Consider the following 21,569-nt stretch of genomic DNA (forward strand, 5'->3'; position numbering starts at 1 on the left):
GAAATAATAAATGAGAGAGAGGTGATAGAAGATGATAGATAGATAGATAGATAGATAGATAGATAGATAGATAGATAGATGATAGATAGATAATAGTAGATAAGAGAGTCTTTTCAATATGCCAGTTTAAGTGATAAGCCTTTTATTTTTATTGTCCTATTTGATCTTAACTGTAAATATTTGATTTATAAACTTCATTTGTGTCTCCAAAACTGTGAAACAATTTTGGTTTGGTACTCTGAACTTCTTCCATCTTGCTCCATGACTATTTCAGAAGTTCTCCACCCAAATCCAACTTACCACCACTCTACCTCTACACGTCCACAGGTGAACTATGTTCCTTCTTTACAGAGCAAATAAAACCCACAAACAGCCATGACTTCCTCAACCATCCACCACAAACTATGGCACTGCTGACATCTCATCACCTTCACCTGCCCTTACAATTCTCCCTTCAAGACAAAATTCTAAAATGATGAGAATTCTCAGATTATTAGAAAAAACAGTCCCATTTACTATCCCCTATCACTCATTTGTTCCAATTTGGCATATTGCATTGAAATTCAAAAGCCACGTTAACTACTGGTAATAGAGATTTCCTAGGTTTCCAGATGGGACTAGTTGTAGTTGAGGGGCCATGAGGAGGTCGCATCTGGTATGCCAAGTCCAATCAAATGGGAGCAACCGCTGGCTGCTGTGAGAACCACATTCAGAAGAATTTTGAGATCACGTCCAGGTTCAGCGAGAAAGAGCCCTGGAAGCAGTGTTTGTCACAGACATGATAGAAGGGGACTCATGCAACTTCTAGTTATTTGCCTATTCTAAGCTAGTGTTTCATTGCTCACTACAATATTGGCTGTGTGCCTTTTATGAAGCAAACAGCAGAAACACGGTAAACATTTTATAAATACTTGTTAATTAGCTTAATTAATAATTAAATGAATAGGTGAATCTAATGGTAAAAAGATGCTTCTATTCCCAGAACACTGAGAATTATGCTGCTGCTGTTGTGGCTGACTACTATTTTCATCCTGAATGCGTGTTCAATTTTACCAAATGTCATTTTGTCATCCTCTGAGATGACTGTATGGGTCTTATAATTGGACATTCTGTTGTGATCATTATATTGATAGTGACTCAGTCTTATTTTCCTGAAATTATCCCTCCTTAATCACTGGATTTTTCTATTACTATTCATGATTTGTTTGAGAAGCAATTTAACATTTTTTATTCCTTATCAAAAAAAGATATTAGGATATGATTTTATTGATGCTGTCTTGAGGTTTATTACCAGAGGTATGCTACTTTCATCTAATAAATTGAGTGGAGTTTCATCTCTTTATATATTCCAAAATACAATGTGTTCTGTACAATTCGAAAGAGTTTCCCTACTTCGAGCCCAGAGACTATTTGAAAGCTATTCTTTAACAATTTCAAATTTCTAAAGGCTCTAATTTGACATTGTGTCTTTCATTATCCTAAGATCAACTAGAAAACTATTAAGATTTTCAAAATTATTTTCATAAAAATAAAAATAGCAATTTTTTAAGAAACTCTGCATGTATGTTTCCATTACTTCCAGCTCTTGGATATATTAGTTAATATTATTTTTCACCTTTCCACTTTATTAATTTTTGCTTTAATTCTTTCCAACTTCAGAATTAGTTGTCTGAAATAAATGTCTGTCAAGCTCAGCCTGTGATATTTGCGGCTGTTGATTACCATAATCCAGCCTATCTTAACCATGCAGGCTTCAAAAATACAGATTTGTTCCATTTCCTAAATTAGGTAGGCAGTACTGGGTACATTGTTCATTGAATCTGAGGACTCAAGCCTTTCTTCAAATCCATAACTCTTCTGTTAACTCTTCCATTGTGTCTTGCCTGCATTCCTTTTCCTATCTTTTGGAAAGTCTGTAAATACTTGGCATTTTCAATCTTTCTCCATGTCTCTTAGTCTTTCTTATGATTTACCCTTTTTATGTGCTAGTGCTACGTGCTGAGTGATTCCTTCAAGTTTCCAGTTGACTAATTCTCCATTCTAATTAGTTGTTTAGCATACCTATTGAGATATTAACTTCAATTCTGTGTATCATGGCTTAAAATTCTATTTATTTTTCAAATATCTGTATTTCTTATATTCTCTTTTTCTTTTAACATAGTATCCATTCTTTAACGTATTTAATTACGTTAAATGTACTTTCACAGTATCTTTCATATTGATCTGATCTCCCTTGATTTTGGATCCCAATTCCTTCTTTGTTTTGTTTTATTTTATTGCTTTTCACTTATTCTCATTGCTGTTTGTCTTACGGCTATTTATTCACCCAATCAGTTTAATTTGTGTGCATATGTGACAGAGAGAACTTCTTGGGAGTCTGTTTTCTTTCCTGTGATTGTCCGTATAAGCGGGCTTGAGGAGAATTTACGTGGTGATTTCACATGAGTTTTGCCAAGATCTTAGTGGTTTCATGTGTTCCAGAGCAGTTTTCATGCTGATGTGTCAGGTGGTCTTTCAGCATCATGGTGTCTGAGTAAACTCAAATTTCTCTCCTGTGTAATATAGGCTTAGATAAGAATTTCACAAAGCTTCTTGTTTTATTCCAGCATCAGTCCCTGATGGTTAGTCAAGAAACTATCTTGTAGGGGCGCCTGGGTGGCACAGCGGTTAAGCGTCTGCCTTCGGCTCAGATCCTGGCGTTATGGGATCCTGGCGTTATGGGATCGAGCCCCACATCAGGCTCCTCTGCTATGAGCCTGCTTCTTCCTCTCCCACTCCTCCTGCTTGTGTTCCCTCTCTCGCTGGCTGTCTCTATCTCTGTCAAATAAATAAATAAAATCTTAAAAAAAAAAAAAGAAACTATCTTGTAGCTTCCTCTTTCCTAATGGGAAGTGTTTTTCTGATACCCTTCATCCTTTGAATAGATGAACAGCCTTTATGCAGGGAGCTCAGTTTCACCCCTCTACCTGCAGTAAGCTGGAGGCCTTCTCCTTGCCCTGGGTGATATTAAAACCCGCACCTCTGATTCCTAGAACTACTATTCATGTATCATATAACTCCTGGGCCAAGACAGCATTCACCACTCATTTCTCCCCAGCTTTTAGTTTCTTTGTCCTTTATGGCATGTAAAAATTGTCCTTTATTTTGAGCTTTTTTATGTTTAAAACCTTCTTTATATTTTTACTTTTTATTCAATAGTTCTAAGAAAAAGTTCAACAGAAAAAAGAGGCTTTCTTTATTGAATTGGTTATTTCACAAGAAATTCTCTTGAAGTCAAACTGTCACAGAAAGGTGGCTATTAGTCAAATTCCTTATAGAACATATCATACTCTTTTTAAGGTTGCTTTTCTGTCATTTTCCAAAAATGGAATAGGTAAGAACAGCAAAGAAAAATTTTAATATTATATACAGTACAATATGTTTACATTTCTAATTGTATTTTCAAATGTTACTTCAGGTAGTTAAAAATAGAAAATGAGCTGGATAATTCATTGGCTATAGAAATCATACTTAAAAAATTCTACCCTAGCTAGAAAAGGTTATAAAGTATCATTCGGAGTTAATGTATAATGGGGATATGGACCAAACTATCCAAAATTTGCAAAGAACATCTGTGTTATGCAGAATGAAAGCAATTATTGACTTAATCCAATATTTTAAAGTATTCTAAACTGATTCCAACTAGTTTATGTCTGCCTCAAACTCAAGTATTTTCAAAGGAGATTATTTTAGGATGTTCTATGAGTTCCTATGTCTTAACCAAAGAATAACAAGTTTAAGGAACTGAAACCTACACAGATCATGTAATTAGCCCATGTTCTCAAAGTTGATTACTGCGAACCTGGAAAGGGACCCAGGCTGTATCACAAGTCTATACCTTTTCTAATACTCTTGCTTTCTTCATATTGATTATGGATCAGGTAAGTATGAATATTAATTTGCACATTTCTTTCCTATAACTTACTAAGCACTTAAAAATATTTTTGTGTAGTCTACTAACTTTGCATGATAAACGTTGTTATTGCTTTTCTCACCCACTAAAGCAGAAAACCATTTCAACTGCTTTCCCCAATTCTAGTCAACAAGTGAAGATGTAGATTCAAGGTCTCCTGGGGTTTTTATTTGCTTAGTGAGGCAACCAGCTGACATAATTAAATGCACAAAGAATAGATTTTCGACAATGACAATAGTGTGCTTTGTATTATAAAGTTAGAAGAAATTGTTTGATAGTCACATAAATTAATATCAAAGTCCTTCAATAATTTTAATACAAAGAGTAGAGATTATATAACTGAGATTATTCTGGCTCCATTTTGATATTTATTTTGTGAGAAAAAAACTTTGGGTTACACATATCCTATAATGACTTTTACACAATATAATGTCAATCTCCTTTGCTTCCAATCTGAAGTATACCTTTCATGTGAATGCCATGCTACCATGAATAGGAAAGGGAAGACTATCTACCATGGAGACATGTTCTTTCCAGCTTTAATTACAGAATATTTTTCTTTAATTTTCCTGAATCAACACTACTGACAACTGGAAGCTAAAACAGATTCATTTAAGCATGGCATTCTACAGTGTCCTTACAGCTAGCATTCATTGGGCTCTTCTTAGTTGCCAGACACTCTGCTGAGTTTGACATGCCTTAAATAATTTAATCTTCTCAATAAACTTATGAGATACTATTATTGTTGTCCTTTTAGAGATGAGAAATATGAGACTAGGAAAGGTTACAAGAAGCTACACAGTGAGAAGTTATCAGAGAGAGCATCTAGAACTCTTGTGGTCTGATATCAGAGCCTTTATTTCTCTGTGCTGTATTATGTTTCTCATGATCTCCTGTTCTAAACCCAAGCAAAACACCACCACTAACAATTTTTAAAAAGTAAAGAAAAGAAAATATTAGCGACAGTAAGTTTTGCATAGTGACCATGCACATTTCAGCTCCCCTTCTCCTGTAAAGATGAGCATGTTCTAATCTCTGGAAACTGGATATATGTTAACTATCATAGCAAAAGAGATGTTGTAAATGTGAATAAATTGAGGATGTTGAGATGGGAGATGACTGTGGATTACTTGTGTGACCACACAGGTTCTTCAAAGTAGGCAAGAGACTGAAGAGTAAGTGAGGGAGAGTTGACTACAGAATAATGTCAGAATGATAGGATGTGAGAAACTCAACCAGCATTGCTGGCCCTGACGATGGAAGAAGGGGCACAAGCCAAGCAGTGCAACCAGGCTCTCTCTAGAAGCTGGAAAGGCAAGGAAATAGATTCTTTCCTCTGGAGCCTGCAGAAAGGGACAACATGATTTTAGCCCAACGAGACATATTTCAGACTTCTCACCTCTAGAACTGTAAGTTAATTAATTTATGTCATTTTAAGTCACCATATTTGTGGTAATTTGTTGCAGCAATCACAGGAAACGAACACATAATTGTATATTACTCTAGTTTGGCTATGGATAAAGCCTAGACTTTGGAATCAGATAAATTAAGGTTAAAATTTGCATTCACTACTTGCCAACTGTGTGTCCTTGGGAAAGTTAACACTAGTTCACAAGAAAATGGCCTAGAAAGTGTATAATGCTTCATGGCATATATAGAAAAGATCCTCCTGAAATATTCTACTCATTTTTTAACATGAAGAGCCATTTAAACAAAAACAGAACCTTGTATATCAAATTGTTACCTTATAAAATCCACAAAATTTAAAAGATTAACAAGAAAGTCATAACTTCCACTTAGGGATATTTTGATATGTGACTGTTTCATTTTGATATGAGAAAACTGTAAGTCTAAAATAAATAGTATCATTCCTGAGTCTTGAAATAAATTAGAATAATTCATCAAAGAATATCATTCTTCTATTATGTTTTTATTCTACTAAAGCAGGTATCAGCAACCTCGTTCTTAAATAATGGATAATAAATATTTTTGTTTTTTCAGGCCACACAATCTTTACTGAAACTACTCAACACTGCCATTATAGTGGGAAACTGATCACAGATAATATGCAAATGAATGGTTATGGCTGTGTAACAATAAAACTATAAAAACAGGTGACCAGTCTGTAGGCTATAGTTTGCCAAACGCTGTGTTAGAGTCTGGCTTGAGGAGTATTCACTTTTACTCTGAAGTTTTATCATTCATAGTGCTGTCTTTCACTCTCAAGTTTCCGGGGGTATATGGTCCTAGTCCTATGGTCCCAAATGCCTAGAAGTCCTTGGCCTGCCCAGAAACTCCCCAAGGGATTGGGCCTCTCTTTCATGACCACTTATCTATTGTCATTGAAAAACCCCCAGGTACAAATTGGGGCTGACCCAAGCAGGCACAATGGTCATTGTATGTCTACCTTGCACATTGCAAAGATGCCAACCCTAAGAAATATGTACTTGGACAAGGAAAAATATCTATGGTGGGTTGGTCTAGTTACTGAGTAACTACTTGGAGGCAGATTTACCATGAAGCAAATGAAAATAACTCTTCAGAGCTGGAACCACCAGGATCTCCCCCCACCCCCCGCCCAGGCCCTAGAAAGAGCCTGTGATGTGTCCACATGGTCACATGTGCTTCTAAAACATGTATGTGGGTACACTTTAAGCCTTGCAATCCTGGACCATCCCCTGACTTTGTAAACACTGTTCCAGTTACTGGGCATATCACAAAACAACCCTCATGATGACTGAAATGGCACTTAACAGATTCTTTAAAATCACACTTGAGAGATTGTCAAATGTGGGAATGCCGTTTAATTCATCTGTGCTGCCTCCTCTTTCCTAATCCTGGTTTATAAATAACAGTAACCTAACAAATGTTTGTGAAATTGATATGCTACTGAGAGGACAAATGCTCTTCATGCAAACAGAAAAGCTAAGTCATTGAAAAAGGAAGTTTTTCAAAAACAAGGATTTATTAAATTAAAGAAATTAGAGAAAAGGAAATGAAGAAACCTATGGGACAAAAGAAACAACTAAAATTTTTTTTTCAAAGAAGCCTATGTTTAATTAAAAAATGAAAGGTGAAATTATGGAAAGGAGAACATAGAAAGATTAACAGACATGATATAATTTGGTTTCCAAGGGGAGAAAACATTGCCATAGAGTAACTGAACAGACATGAATCATAGGAGACATCACAATAGGACAAGATATATTGGAAAACAGGCAACACATGGCTATGTTATTGCTTTATTTTTTCCTTTTTTTTTTTTCAGCAGAGAGAAAAAGTAGCTTTGGAAAACTTTAAAAAAATCTATTACTGCCTAATGAGACCCGTACTTACTTCAATTGACTTTCGGGGCAGTTAGCCTGCCGGCCTCTAAATCACCAGCATAATGTCATTGGATAATGGGACTGCCACAATATAATTCCATAGCTATCCCACTGCTCCTTTCTTCATTTTCTAAGGGAAGATTATATAAGATTATAACAAATTACGGCTACATATGCCTCTCTTGCTACAGGTACTGACACTAATGGATCTTAGCTCCACTTGGCCGAGAAATAAATCTGTTCTATAGATTGGCAATAAACAGGCCCACAGTCAGGGAAATCGGCTTCAGCAGACCACCCATGGGTCTGAGAAAAAAAGGGAAAGACTTGATGGGGAATATAAATATAGCCTTCTTTTATGTTTGATTTATGATCGAAATGGCTAAGCTGCAGTTTTTTTCCCTTCGCACATGTCAAGGCAGATACCGGGTGTCGAGGTGCCCCATTGGCAGCATCACTCTGTGTGTGTGTGTGTGTGTGTGTGTGTGTGTGTGTGTGTGTTCGGGGACCGTGTGATGGGGACCAGGGAAGACCCACTGTTTCCAAAGACCTTCCTCAGCAGAGTGTGTGCTGCCTGTATTTCCACATAACTCAGTGATAACTGAGTCTTAAGAAACCTGGATACATGTGAACATGAATCTGGAAGAAAACAATAAATAAATAAACAATGTATATGTTAGTCAAAATATTAGTTCCAATAAGCCCTGCTTTTTCCTCAAGAGCTTATAATAAAGCAATTTTCTATCTTTAGCTCACAGTAGAAAAAACAGGGACCTGGTCGTCCTTTAGCTTCTGAAAAGTAACTTTTCCACTTGAAAGCTGAGAAAGAACCTATCGGTTACATTTTATTTTTTAACATTTTAATGAATGTTTTTGCCATAGTCATTTTAAGGTGATCTTAACAGACAGGTCATGTATGAACCCATACATATCAGGTCTGATACTTAACCAGAATATTTTATTTAGGATTTGGGCTAATAAATAAAAAGCTGATAAAACGTTTTAGTCTACTATTGTCCTTAAAGTGCTTATCTACTGGGAACTGCTCATGGTCAGAAGTCCTTATGAAATAAAAAATAAGCACGTCTGTTTAAAATTCAAATTTTAGTTCCTTAACTGGAAGTGAGTTTCAAATAAGTCCCAATGGTCCTATTCATATTAAAATCACAAACGAATTACACTTCTTTTTTACAGGGATTTTTTTTGTAGTTGTTGTTTAAGATATAGTCAAATTTATTTATGTAATATACTAAAATTTATTTCGCTTTAAATTTATGTATTAAGATTTACATGGTCCAAACCCCTAAAATCTAAAGAAACAAGAATTATACTACCTCAAAACCAAAACAAAATAAAACAAAAGACCTTGTGTAATCTATTCATTAATCCTCTGCCTATTTAATAAATATTTACTAAATTCCAGGCATTGTTAGACATGAAGGATAGAAAGTTTAAGGGGATATACTATTTTTTTTTAAGATTTATTTATTTACTTTAGAGAAAGAGGAGAGAGAGAGCAGGGGAGGGACAGAAGGGGAAGGAGACAGAATCTCCAGTTGACTGCGCTGAGCAAGGCTCAATCCCACAACCATGAGATCATGACCTCAACCAAAACAAAGAGTAGGATGCTTAACTGACTGAACTACCCAGGCACCCTGGAGGTATGCTATTTTTCTTGAGAATGTTCATTTTTTAATGAAAAAGTTGAGTATGTAAACTGTTATAAGAAGAAGTATTTTACTATAAATAAGAACAAAGTGCTAACAGACCCCTGAGGAAAAGTTTAGAGAAAGAGAGAAAAGTTGGCTCTACAGGGGCAGCAAAATTCAAAAACCTTGAATTGAGTCTGGAAGACTGAGGCAGTCTTAACCAAGTAGGTAAAGGAAATCTGTGTTTTCTAGGCAGAAGGAATAGCTCATGCAAAGGCATAAATGCCAGAAAGATCATGACATTCTCAGGGAAAGGGAGAAAGTGAATAGCAATATAGTTAAAGCATTGTGCTGGGTTTGGTTTGGAAATCAAGAAACATGGCTGAAAATTTAGTTTAGTACCAGAATCTAAAGGGATTAGTCCCCAAGTACAATATTTTTCTTAACCTAATTGGAAAGAGAAAATCCCATGATGTTTTTAAGCAGAGAGGTGATATGCTCTAATTTGTGCTCTGCAATAATTCTGACGCTGTAAGAAAACAGGAATGTAGTGCAGGAAAACATATAGAGAACGGCTGTGAAAATTCAGGTGGAAGTAGAGAGAAACCTAAAATACAGACTTAATTGAGGAAGGTAAAAACTTTTGTTTAAACAATTGCACTAAGGCTAAATTGTGGGGGGGGGGGGGGCTACATAAGTTAGAATGAATGTTAGAGTCTGTTTCTGGCAATGGTGTTATAACTAGAAAGAGACTAGTCTTTCCACCACAAACAACCATAAAAAAGTTCAAAACATAAGACTGGCTGGTTTTCAGACATTGGACAATAGGCAGCATAAAACCAAGAAACCTGAGGAAAGGGAAACTTTCTGCCTGGGGGAAATTTCCCCAAGGCCATGCAGGTTGCTAGAATTTAAGCAAAGCTATGCTAGAATTCACGGTGGTGCTGGGCTGAGGGGTCCCCATCAGAATTCAGAGCAGAGGAAGCTGCTGAAACAGTGAGGAGTGGGGCAGACCCTGACTTAAGGGCCCCCACAGTCCTTGGGAACAGCCAGGCCAGCACCTGAGCCGGAGGGACTACCTGAGTCTTACTGAGAGCAACTACCACAGGGGATTAAATCAGAACAGGGAGAACACTTTCACACCTTAGTAACACCCCAGACAAATAGCTAAGGTACAACATACCAAGTCTTAGAATAAGCTCTAATCTTACAAGTATAAAACCTACTTTAAGAAAGCCTAAAGCCTAGCATCTGCATGGAAGACAGAGACTGGAGATTGGTTCTCCCATCAGTGAGGTTAGGATGATACCTTGAACTTTCCACATTTCCAATCAGACAAAGAATAAAACAAAGCCTATTCAAGTCCAAGGTGGAATCACAGTGGTTGACATGCATTTAAAAGTTATAAGACAAGCAAAGAAACAAAAAAATGTGGTCCATACATAAGAAGATAAGTAATCAGTAGTAATCAATTCCAAAAGTGTGGCTGTGATGTTGAATTGATCAGGAAAGGACATTAAAGCAGTTATTATCAATGTATTGAAAAATAAATAAGATGTGTATTTAGTGAGTTAACATTTAGGTAAATGTCAACAGATTAGGAACCATTAAAAAATGTAAATTTTAGAACTAGTGTAACTGAAATGAAAATTTCACTTGTATCTAAGAGGAGATTGAAGATGGCAGAAGAGTCAGTGAACTTGGAAGGAAAATCAGTTGAAAATATCCAACCTGAAGAAGAAATAAACATAGAGTTCCCAAGTAATCTAGAAATTACACTGCTAGATTTCTATTCAGCAGAAATGGATACATGAATCCACAAAAAAACTTGCATATGAGTTTTCATGGCAGCATCATTGAGAATAGATGAAAACTGGAAAGCCCAATGGCCACCTCAGGTGAATGAATAAATAAATATTTGTATATTCATACAAACAATGCTACTCACATTAACAACAAAATAGATCATCCATTGAAACATCCGACATCTTGATAAATTTTCAAAAACATGGTAAGCCAAGCTTAAAAGAGTACATATGATACAATTCCGTTTATATGAAGTCCTAGAACAGGCAAAACCAACAGTGATAGAAATCCGATCTGTGGCTGCTGGGGAGGGCCGGGTGGGAAAATGCATGTAACTGTAAAAGGCATGAGGTAAGTTTCTGAGGTGAGGAAGTGTTCTTTGTCTTTACCGGGTGATGATTACGCAGGTATGAATACTGTCCAAAGTCACACACTGTACACTCGAAACGTGCATCTTGTGTGTTACAGCCACCATATGATTAGAAATGTAATTTTAGTTTATTCAGATTTGGAGAATTTAGACAAAATATATTAAACTGCATCCAGATATATATTTTTTGGCAAAATAGAATTTAAAAATAAAATGAAGCATATATTTGTTCATTATAAAGTTTTCTATAAAGTATTTATTATAATATCTTCTTCTATATGATCATGACAATTACACTATGGGATAATAGTAGTATTCATTAGTATAATATACATAGTATAATGCAGTGCAAATTTCTTCAGCTGAATGATTGTCATTGTAAAATATTCTAATATAGCATCAATTTTCAAAGGTAGGAATACAAGCAGATTCTGAAAGAAATTCATTTCTAAAACACAATTACTAAGACTCACCACTATAAAATCCACAAAACCGATGCTAAATTAAATGTCGTTAAATGTCATGCTTTAAAGTGTTGACTTAATTATTTTGCATGCCATTTTTGCTAAATGAATGGTCTTGAGTGCCTTCTAAGAACTGGACCTCTGGGTATAACTGACAGACAACCTGATTTTTAATTGGCCTCTTGTCACATTGTATTTGCTCACTCCTGTGTTTTCCTTGTTTCAGGGCTACAGAGTTGATTGAATGAGTTTTTAATTTTTTTAAATTGGGGTTAAGGTAATGCAAGAATCAAACACATATGTGGTTTGCTGTGCTGTAACTTTTCATTCCTTTGTATATAAAATTAGTATACTCCGTAGTTAATTGAGGCCTCTAAATATTTGATGAAAAAAATGAATTAGTACTGACAGATAAGTATGAAAACCTAATTTCCACCTAAGAAAACTTTATCTGGTCAGGGGGTTCAAACTGAGAATAGTTTTCGAATCCAGGGCCCTTGGGCAACAGAAATGCGCCCTGCCAGGCTCTCTTCCCGTAATGGACTACCAAGGGTCTACTGAGCTGCTGCACTGAGCTACGCCGTACACTCAGCTCGGGACTCAAAGATAAATTAGACAATTTATCTGCAACCAAGAAGGACATACTGTTGGAACCCCATCATTAAATTAATAAGTTCTTGAGAAAGGCAGAAATGTGATGGAATAAAAATGACCAGAGAGGGAAGGCTCTGAAAATGGCATGTAGAGTCAAACAATATGACTTGGTATCATTGTATAAGATGGTATACTTATAAAATTGTTGTTTAGAGAAAATATGATACTCAGGCATCTTGTGCTAGCTATGCCATGAATGCTGTATGTGACCTTGGGAGCTAAGAGAGAGCTGTCTGCGATGCACCATATGTATAAAACAGGAGATAAGAGAGCTGAGGGAGAATGAAAAATAAATCCTGAACAGAAACAAGCAGAGATAAGAGGCGGAAAGAAAATGCTGGTCCTCTGGAGGCCTGGCTATATTTAAACAGTCTAGTATCCTTCTGTAACTGAAAGAACAAAGTCACTCCCTCCAAAAGGGATAGAAGACAAGGACAATTGAGCAAGGACTAAGAGCAGATGGTAGTTTCAAGTTTGGGGCTGTTTTTGGCTAAGGGAACAACCATTTCAAGGTATGAGGTGGAGGAATCCCCATTGCACACATGTGGTAAGCCCTAGGGGGAAAAGAGATGTGCTAAATAAATTTGGTTGCCAAATAAATATTTGTTAAATCAATGGGAGGAGAGTGTCCAAGGGTGGCTTTAGGAATCTGAGTCCTCTAAAAAATACATGCAGAATTTGGGGTGTGTAGTTTTGTTGTATTTCTCTGCAAAAGAAGGTTCATAGCTGCTAGCAGAGTTTTTAAATGGTCTAACATGAAATGACTAAGAATCATTGTTTCACAGCAACTGAAATTGCTAACATACTAACCATTCAATAAAGATAAAGGGACAATGTTGATGAAAGGTCCTTCAAGGCAGATACGAACATGGAAGTTGAGAAACATCTAGAAGAATGAAAGCCAGGAATCTAGAGGAAGGAAGGCCAAGCCATGAGAAAGGTGATCAACCTCTCTCAGGTGTCAGGACACAGACAGATGGTGCAAGCTGTTGAAAAGGCATCATTGCAGAGTTTGACCTTGTGGTACCTCCAGGTAGAAAAAGGGAAGAAACTAAGTGTTTTTGTTTCTTTAATAGTATCAAATGAAGCAGCTATGAGATAGGTGCATGCGCTGAATATAAATTACTTAATTGGTGAACTGTAAGCTATTCTTTAAAAAAGCTGAGGCAGCTGCACATCCCTGTAATAATGGGAGACAAATAACCTTGTATTTATTAAAGAACAAAAGTAACCATATCCACAAAAAATCCACACATTATATTTTCAAAAGAGGATACAAAAATAGCCATCAAAATGGCCTCTCTCTGTTTGAGAATTTATGTTCACCACTCAATGGATAATTAATCCTCACAATCAACTCATTATATGTTTTTTCAAAGAATGAAAAGAAACAGCATGATTTTTTAGAACAGAAAAAAATCCTATAAAAATGAAATGATTCATTTTCATACGGTCTTTAAACAACTCTTTGAAAACTTAAACATTTTTGACAAGAAAGAAAGAGAGAAAGGGAAGGAGAGAAGGAAGGAAGGAAGGAAGGAAGGAAGGAAGGAAGGAAGGAAGGAAGGAAGGAAGGAAGGAAGGAAGGAAGGAGGGAAGGAAGGAAGGAGGGAAGGAAGGAAGGAAGGAAGGGGAAAAAGAGAAAAAGAAATTCCAGCAGCTCTTGGTACTGAAGGAAGTAAGAAGCCTGTGCATTTCACAATCCTAGCAAAAGCTGTAGGTCTTTGAGTCCAAGAGAAGTAAAATGAGCACAATAGAAGCCAAACGGTTTGACACTGCTCCTGTCTGCTTCTTCTAGAACTCCTTTTGATCTCCTTTTTATTAGTTCAGGCTCTATCTACAATTTCACTTAGGGAAAAAAGGGTCCATTTCACCCATAAGTCTTAATATCTTTGGAGTGGGATGGGTCAGATGCTAATTCTAGGATTGGATGCTTCTATGCAGGGCAACTCTACAAGCCCTCAAGACCGATGGCTTCTAGTTTCTTTAGCTCTGGTGCCTACCAAGTCTTTCCTCCATATTTCTTATATCTCAAATGACCTGTCTGCCCTCTCAGATGACAGTCTGTCATGGATAACTGCCACTCCTCTGTTAAGACTGAGTTGTTTTTGTTCTGTTTTGTTTCGTTTTGAAGTATAGTTAACATGCAATGTTATATTTGTTTCAGGTATACACCACAGTGATTTAACAATTTTGCACATTCCTCAGTGCTCACCACGATAAGTATAGTTACCATCTGTCACCAAACAACTTTATTACAATATTATTGACCATATTCCCCACACTGTACTTCTCATTCTCCATGACTTATTTATTTTATGACTGGCAGTTTGTACTTCTTAATCCCCTTTATTTATTTCACCCATCCTGATAGCCCCCTCTCCTCTGGCAACCATCAGTTTGTTCTCTGTTTAAGAGTGGTTTGTGGGGGAGGGGGGGGGCTGGGTGGCTCAGTCATTGGGCGTCTTCCTTTGGCTCAGGGCGTGATCCCAGGTCCCTGGGATCGAGCCGCACATCAGGCCTCTCCGCTGGGAGACTGCTTCTTCATCTCCCACTCCCCCTGCTTGTGTTCCCTCTCTCACTGGCTGTCTGTCAAATAAATAAAATATTTAAAAAAAAAAAAAAGAGTGGTTTGCAGGGCACCTGGGTGGCTCAGTCCTTAAGAGTCTGCCTTCAGCTCAGGGCGTGATCCTGGTGTTCTGGGATCGAGCCCCACATCAGGCTCCTCCTCTGGAAGCCTGCTTCTTCCTCTCCTACTCCCCCTGATTGTGTTACCTCTCTCGCTGGCTGTCTCCCTCTCTGTCAAATAAATAAATAAAATCTTTAAAAATATAAATAAGAGTGGTTTGCTTGTTTGTATGCTCAACATCATTCACCAGCCAGGAAATGCAAATCAAAACCACAATGAGATATCACCTCACACCCATCAGAATGGGTCACATCAAAAAGACAAGAAATAATGTGTTGGTGAGGATGTGGAGAAAAGGGAATCCTGGTACACTGCTGATGGGAATGTAAATTGATGCAGCCACTGTGGAAAACAATATGGAGGACTGAACTTTGACACTACCTTCTTGAAAGAATCCATCCTGATTTCCTAGCTCCCGCTGCCCCACATGTCACATGACAGGGGTATGTGGTTTTTGTGTCCCCCATGCTCCAGGCCCTGAGCTCCTCGAGGAGAATCCCAAGTATCTCACTAATCTTACTGAAATGAACTGAAAACTCACTAAAACAATGTCCCAGTGTGTCCTTCTTGTGACAGACCAGGTATTCCTCATGGCAAAACTGTTGGTCACTGAAGAAGAAAGTTGTAGAATGGTTTCCACATGTTGTTCTGGCTTTTTAAAAGCTACCTAAAAGATCCAATGTGAAGGTACAAGGAAAATCAGATTTTACTTCTGGGTGGTAAATTGACACAAACCTTCAAAATTAACTGAAGTGAAGAAAATCATTATCTTTGTACACCAGATGTCACATAAGGATGAGGGGATATATTCTGGAATATGAAGATACTATGTGTGAATCAAAACTAGTTAAAGAGCACCTTCTGAATTATCATTTTATTATATCACATAGTAGTTAACTGAAAAAAAAAATATGTGATCTTAGATCTAGAAGGATCCCAAGGACTTTTTAGTGAAACATCCTCACTTTATAGGTGAGAGAACAAAAACTAATCTAAAGTCATCCAAGATTGCACAGCTCAATTTGTCTGAACAGAGAGAAGGAACCTGGGCCTCCTGACACCACCTCTCCACCCCCCCCCCATTACTTTCTGGGTTTTCTTAGTTTTACACTATCCTATGTAGCCCTTTTCTATGTCCCAAATATTTTTAACTATCACAAAATTTGTACAGGGTACAGCATGTATTAGCTATTTTAGACCTCTTCTTCTCTAAGAATCCTCAGTGCTCCCCATTCCTGCCCACACAGATGATGGCTAATGACCCTGGGGTGAGGGGCTCCTGTCCGGGCTGCAGCTGAAGTCTGTTGAGCTGCCAGCTGGGAGACAGAGGAGTTTACTCACTTGCTTATTACAGTCATACTTGTGATTTGGATTACATAATTTAATTAAATGTTACATAAAATAATGAAGCCTTTGTGTAAAAGAGGAGAGTACTTACTCCTGTGAAAACCAAATTCAGTGTTTTGGGAAAGGTTGTCAAAAGGAGAGTCAAACATCTATGCCAACTCGTTGCATGTCACGTAACTATGAACTGCAGGGGAATGATGGAAACATGTACAAGGAATCTGCATTCATACCATCACTTCCCTGGAAAATTCCTATTCTCCCTTCCAAACAAACTTACACACACACAAAAGATACAGCCTAGGCACGAGCTTGAGAATTCTAATCAGCAGATCTGTTTCAAAGCAGCAATGACAAAAGCAGAACACAGACTTTCACCCCCCCCTTGCTGCCCCAAAGCGCAAGTTACAGGACTTAATGTGCACTTAATGTGAGCTTAGAATACCTAAGACGTGCATATGTGTTATTTTTATGATTATTTTATGATTTTCTGTTTTGGCCAATTCTTAAGCTGTCCTAATTATCTAAAATATGGAGTTTTTAATGTTCCAAGGCAGTATTTATTTTGTTGATTTAATGATATGCTCTACTTGTTTCCAAATTGGACTCGAGTGGTTTAGAAACAAACTTAAAACTACACTTACAAAATAACACAAAAAGGAAAGGAAGTAACAAGTAACTGGAGAGAGTAAAGAAATAACTCTAAATCAGCATATTTAAAACCATACAACCCTCTTTAGTAAAATCAGCTCCTGACAAACTGTAATCTACAGATTTGAAGACGGAGGCTATAAACACAACTCCAACCTCTCTATTTTGTGCTCATGGTTGAATGAGTCTGTGGTTGCTGCTTTACAAATTCACTACGAATGCCATGGCAAAATCAGACACCTGACAGCCTAAGAGGAAAGTAACGTAGCTTGGCTTCCTGGCCTCCCCCACCCCACTCATGCTGGTCAGTCCTGCTTCTCCTCAGACAGAGGCCACGCATCAGGCTGCAACAAGTTCCCACAGTTAAAACATTGCCCAAAGCAAGGATAAAGACGCCTTGTTGAGGTTTCAGAAGACTCAGTGTTAACATCCCAAATGTATTAAGGGAGCACACAGAAAGCCAGGCACGTGAACACTCAATGTGCAGTGTATGGGCCACTGTCCATCTCAGAGGCTAGTCATGCCTTGCTCTGGCCACTGGGAGGACGTGTCCTGCCGCAGAGGGCCCGTATCTATATTCCAGCTAATGCTGTGTGTGGCAATGACAAGCAGCCTGCTGTATCACACATGAGAGCCAGAGAATTCAGGAGGACTTTGTGAGGGGACAAAGGACGCATTTCTGCTACTCTATAATTGGTGGTGATTTACAAGTTAGCTGCAAATTGAGAAGTGGGACCCAATGAGTTGCAAAGCAAGACTTGCCCCGAGGTTTATTCAATGTAGAAAATGTGCTTACAGGAAACATTTAAAATAATGACAGCATTGCACAGACTGCCAAAAGCCTACCTACACTGTCTTCTTGCTTCACCTGGATTATTCCAGAAACCATGGAATTCCTTGCTGTTAGCTTCTCCTTCTCCCAGGACACCTTGTGCAGGTTAGCATTTCACAGAAAAGTCTCTCCTCAAGTCAATCTCCTGCCTTAAACACAGGACGAAGATCAAACTCCCTTGCATGGCAGGCAAGGCCCTTTAAAACTTCCCCTTGTCACATTTCTACGCCCTCCTGCCATGCAGCCCCACACCTTTCTGCTTCCTTCCCTCTCCCTGGGATACTGCCTGCTGTTCCCACTTCATTCAACTTACCACACTCAGAAAATTCCAAGAGCAGATCAAATGGCATCTTTTATCAGTAGCTTGCTGTGACTCTTACGTACCTTCCATTTCCCATAACATTCAATTCCCATAACATTCAATTTCCATCTCTATGACAGCCCTTTCTGCACAGATTACAACCTACTCCCTGCCTTCCCTGCATGCTGTCTGGCTCTCCAGAATGCTATTTCCTTCATCTCGGGTCTGAGTGCCTAGCGTGGGCTGGATCAGAGCATATGTGCAATCTAATAATGATGCTGACAACCAAAATGATAATGTTATAATAAATCTATCCACAGGTAACACTTATTGATTACCTGTGATGCACCAGAACTGAACCAGGTATTTGATACATTCTATATAATTTCGTCTTTGAACAACTCTGAGAAGGAGGCAGTGTCTTCTCATTTTATAGCTATTCTGAGATTTAAAACTGTTTAAGGGGCGCCTGGGTGGCACAGCGGTTAAGCGTCTGCCTTCAGCTCAGGGCGTGATCCCGGCATTATGGGATCGAGCCCCGCATCAGGCTCCTCTGCTAGGAGCCTGCTTCTTGCTCTCCCACTCCCCCTGCTGTGTTCCTCTCTCGCTGGCTCTCTCTATCTCTGTCAAATAAATAAATAAAATCTTTAAAAAAATAAAATAAAAAAATAAAACTGTTTAAATACTTTTTACAAGCTCTCAGCTCTAATAGGTGGTAGAATAGAGATTTAAACAGGTCTCTATGAATTCAAAGTCAATGTTCTTGCAAATTCAATCTGCACGATACTCTGGTTTGTTCTACATATATTATACATTTTCTTAGTCTAATAGTCTACATAAGTATGAAACAAATTCTAGTGGCATAAAAACATTCATACCCTTCATTTTACCAAAAAAAGGGCCTAATGTTGACAATTAGCTCCATAATTTGCAATTTTAAGCTTCTCTGAAAGATTTCACTTTAATATACCATAAGCTATTAGTAAACATGTTAGTCTTCTATATTTAGCCAACTACAGACAAAACTTCTTAATAAAACATTTCTTTAATTTTTTAAAAAATATTTTGGAGGGTGAAGGGTGGTGAGCATGAAGAGTAAGTAGAGCTGTTTGCTGAAAATATCTCATACTTAAGTAAGTAACTTTTAACATAAGTTAAAAGGAAATTTGAATCTCACTTATAGAGAACATAATATTAATACTTTACTGAAAAGCACTAATGATGTAGTGAATAAGCCTCGACTTACATTCTGATGATATATTTAGAATTATTTTTTCTTTTGACAAAAACTAATGTCTGTTTTCATTTCACTACTTTGCTCTGCCTAGGAAAGGCAATGTGGTAGACCATTTTATTACAAGGCTTTACATTCGAATTTGTGACCTTATCATACCAATAAAAAGGTCTTGATTGGATTGCCACAAAGCAGAAATGCATGAGATGTGCCGACCTCTCCTAGTTGAGATGTACTAGCAAGGATGCAGCAATATTTACATTTACAAAGGAAGTGGGTGGACAAAAGGGTTTACTGCTTAGTCTCTAGAAAGTCTTCCTTTAATATTTGACTTCTCCCACAATAACAATTATTAAAAGTTCTGCAATAACATCCCCAGGCAACCACATCCATCCACGAAAAATGTCTAACACTTCTCGGTCTCCCAAGAAATATATAAATCTAAGCGACATTTGCACACTTACTTTTTCAGTTTTTGTCGAATCTCTGAATCTTTAATCTCGTTTTGAAGATCCTCAAAATTTTCAACAGAAGTCAAATTACAGAAAACTCTGAAGTCAGTGTACGGAGGGATCCCGTGGTCTCGCCCCCTTTGAATATTAATGGCGGCCAAATCCAGGGCCACAGAGTGGGCGGTGGAGAACAGCTTTTCGGTCAGCTCTAAACTGAGCAGTTGGGAGGGCACCCGCAATTTAGCGGCCACACCAAATAGCCCACGAAGGAGTGGATCTATCCCACCTTCCTCAATTATTCTGGAGGGTGAAAAGAAAGCTTTATGGAGTGGAAGGTGGCCTTCGGGGATTTCTCCGAAGGTGTCATTCAGTCGATAAAGAATAGGATTGATTAACGTGTGGCCAAATCTGAAGGCTGCAGTAGCAAAAGAGTTAATGATCCCTGCATTCACGTTGGGGTTGTAGCCCTGGTAATTCTGCAGCATCTTCATGCCAGGTTCCCCCAGAATCTTGGGCAGCCAGTGGCTGTAGGTGATGTGCTGTAGCTGAGCACCCACGATCTTCCTGGCTTCGTGATAAAGGGTGTCTCCGTCCCAGTGGGGGTTCAGGGCAGACAGCTCTGTGGCGACCCTATTGTGTTCCCGAAACCACAAGGTGTGCATGGCTGTGAGGGCCAGCTGCTCGTTGGCCCTGTGGTCCCCTGCCAGGAAACAGGGGCTGCGGCTGCCCTGCTCCGACCTTGTGCACTCGGTGGGTGGGCCCGCAGAAAAGGGCAGTAATGGCTTTCCGGATGGGACCCACAGCAAGCCTGTCCTCAGGAGTCCCCGGGGCTCTGAGTAGTCTCGGAGAATTTGGGATTCCCGCTCCGAGCTCCCATAGACATTAGAGGCATCTATATAGGCTGTGAGCTGGTTAATCTGTTCTCTTGCATAGACTGAATTCATCACCAAGGAGGTCATGCCGCTGCCACACACGGGGCTGGAGCGCACAAAGAACATGCACGGTGCTCGGATCCCTCGGGGGTCAGTGTCAGGAATGATGATGGGGAAGCAAGGAGGATCATTCGTACACACGGAGCTACAAGACTGCCCATCAGAGAAGCGAGATGTGCTCAAAGCAGGCACTGTGTGGTCCAGATCGTGGTCTAAAAATTGGCCCCACTGCATGAGCATGTGTGTGTATTGATGGTCAGGGGTGACCGTGGCTGTGGCCGCCATCTCCGTGGAGACCAGCCTGGGTGGTGGGAGGGAATACCCGCCTGACAGGGCATGAAGGCCGACCCCACGCGGCAAGTTGAAGCCGTTCTCGTAGGCAGGCTTCAGGATGCGCTCAAAGGCGGTCAGGGATGCACCCCACATGGGGTGCTGTAGGTTGTTGCACGTTCCATCCTGGGCTCGGTATTTCTGATGGAAACACATGTCAGAGCAGTTGGGCACCTGCCTGTGGGCTGTACATCCAGATAAATTGGCGATGAGGCTGAGGTAGTGTGGGGACACCAAGTCATTGTAGCGGAATTCTGAAACCCAGAGCAGGGAAGACAATGAAGAGAGTTGTCCCTGAGATGGAGTGACTGGGGGGACCTCAAGCCCAGGTGTCGTAGGGAAGGGCCACTCTAGGCCGGCAGAAATCTTTCCTACATCCAGCAACATTTCATTATGACACAACCGAAAGTTCTAATTAAAATGGGGGCAGGGGACCTTAGTGATGCCTCTCTTATGAGCAATGACTAACTGCTCAAACTAACAGAAAAGGAGACATGTCCCAGTTCCTATCAAACTCCTAGTTCTGTGACTTTACCAATATAATGTTGGTAAGGATTTGCTAAGTCCTCATCACAAGATTGTA

At 38.8% G+C, this 21,569-nt stretch overlaps 1 protein-coding gene across 2 annotated transcripts in view; it reads right to left on the reverse strand.

Moving 5' to 3' along the window:
• Nucleotides 1-21,569, reverse strand: part of PXDNL (peroxidasin like) — a 419,206-nt gene that overhangs the window by 50,174 nt on the left and 347,463 nt on the right. For both annotated transcript variants that reach the window (XM_026516488.4, XM_057307764.1), the window contains exon 17: nucleotides 19,737-21,240. In XM_026516488.4, the coding sequence (XP_026372273.2) occupies nucleotides 19,737-21,240 (1,504 nt within the window). The remainder of the gene's footprint in view (nucleotides 1-19,736; nucleotides 21,241-21,569) is intronic.

This window comes from Ursus arctos, unplaced genomic scaffold (genome assembly GCF_023065955.2).
Source record: "Ursus arctos isolate Adak ecotype North America unplaced genomic scaffold, UrsArc2.0 scaffold_6, whole genome shotgun sequence".
NCBI classification, from domain to species: Eukaryota; Metazoa; Chordata; class Mammalia; order Carnivora; family Ursidae; genus Ursus; species Ursus arctos.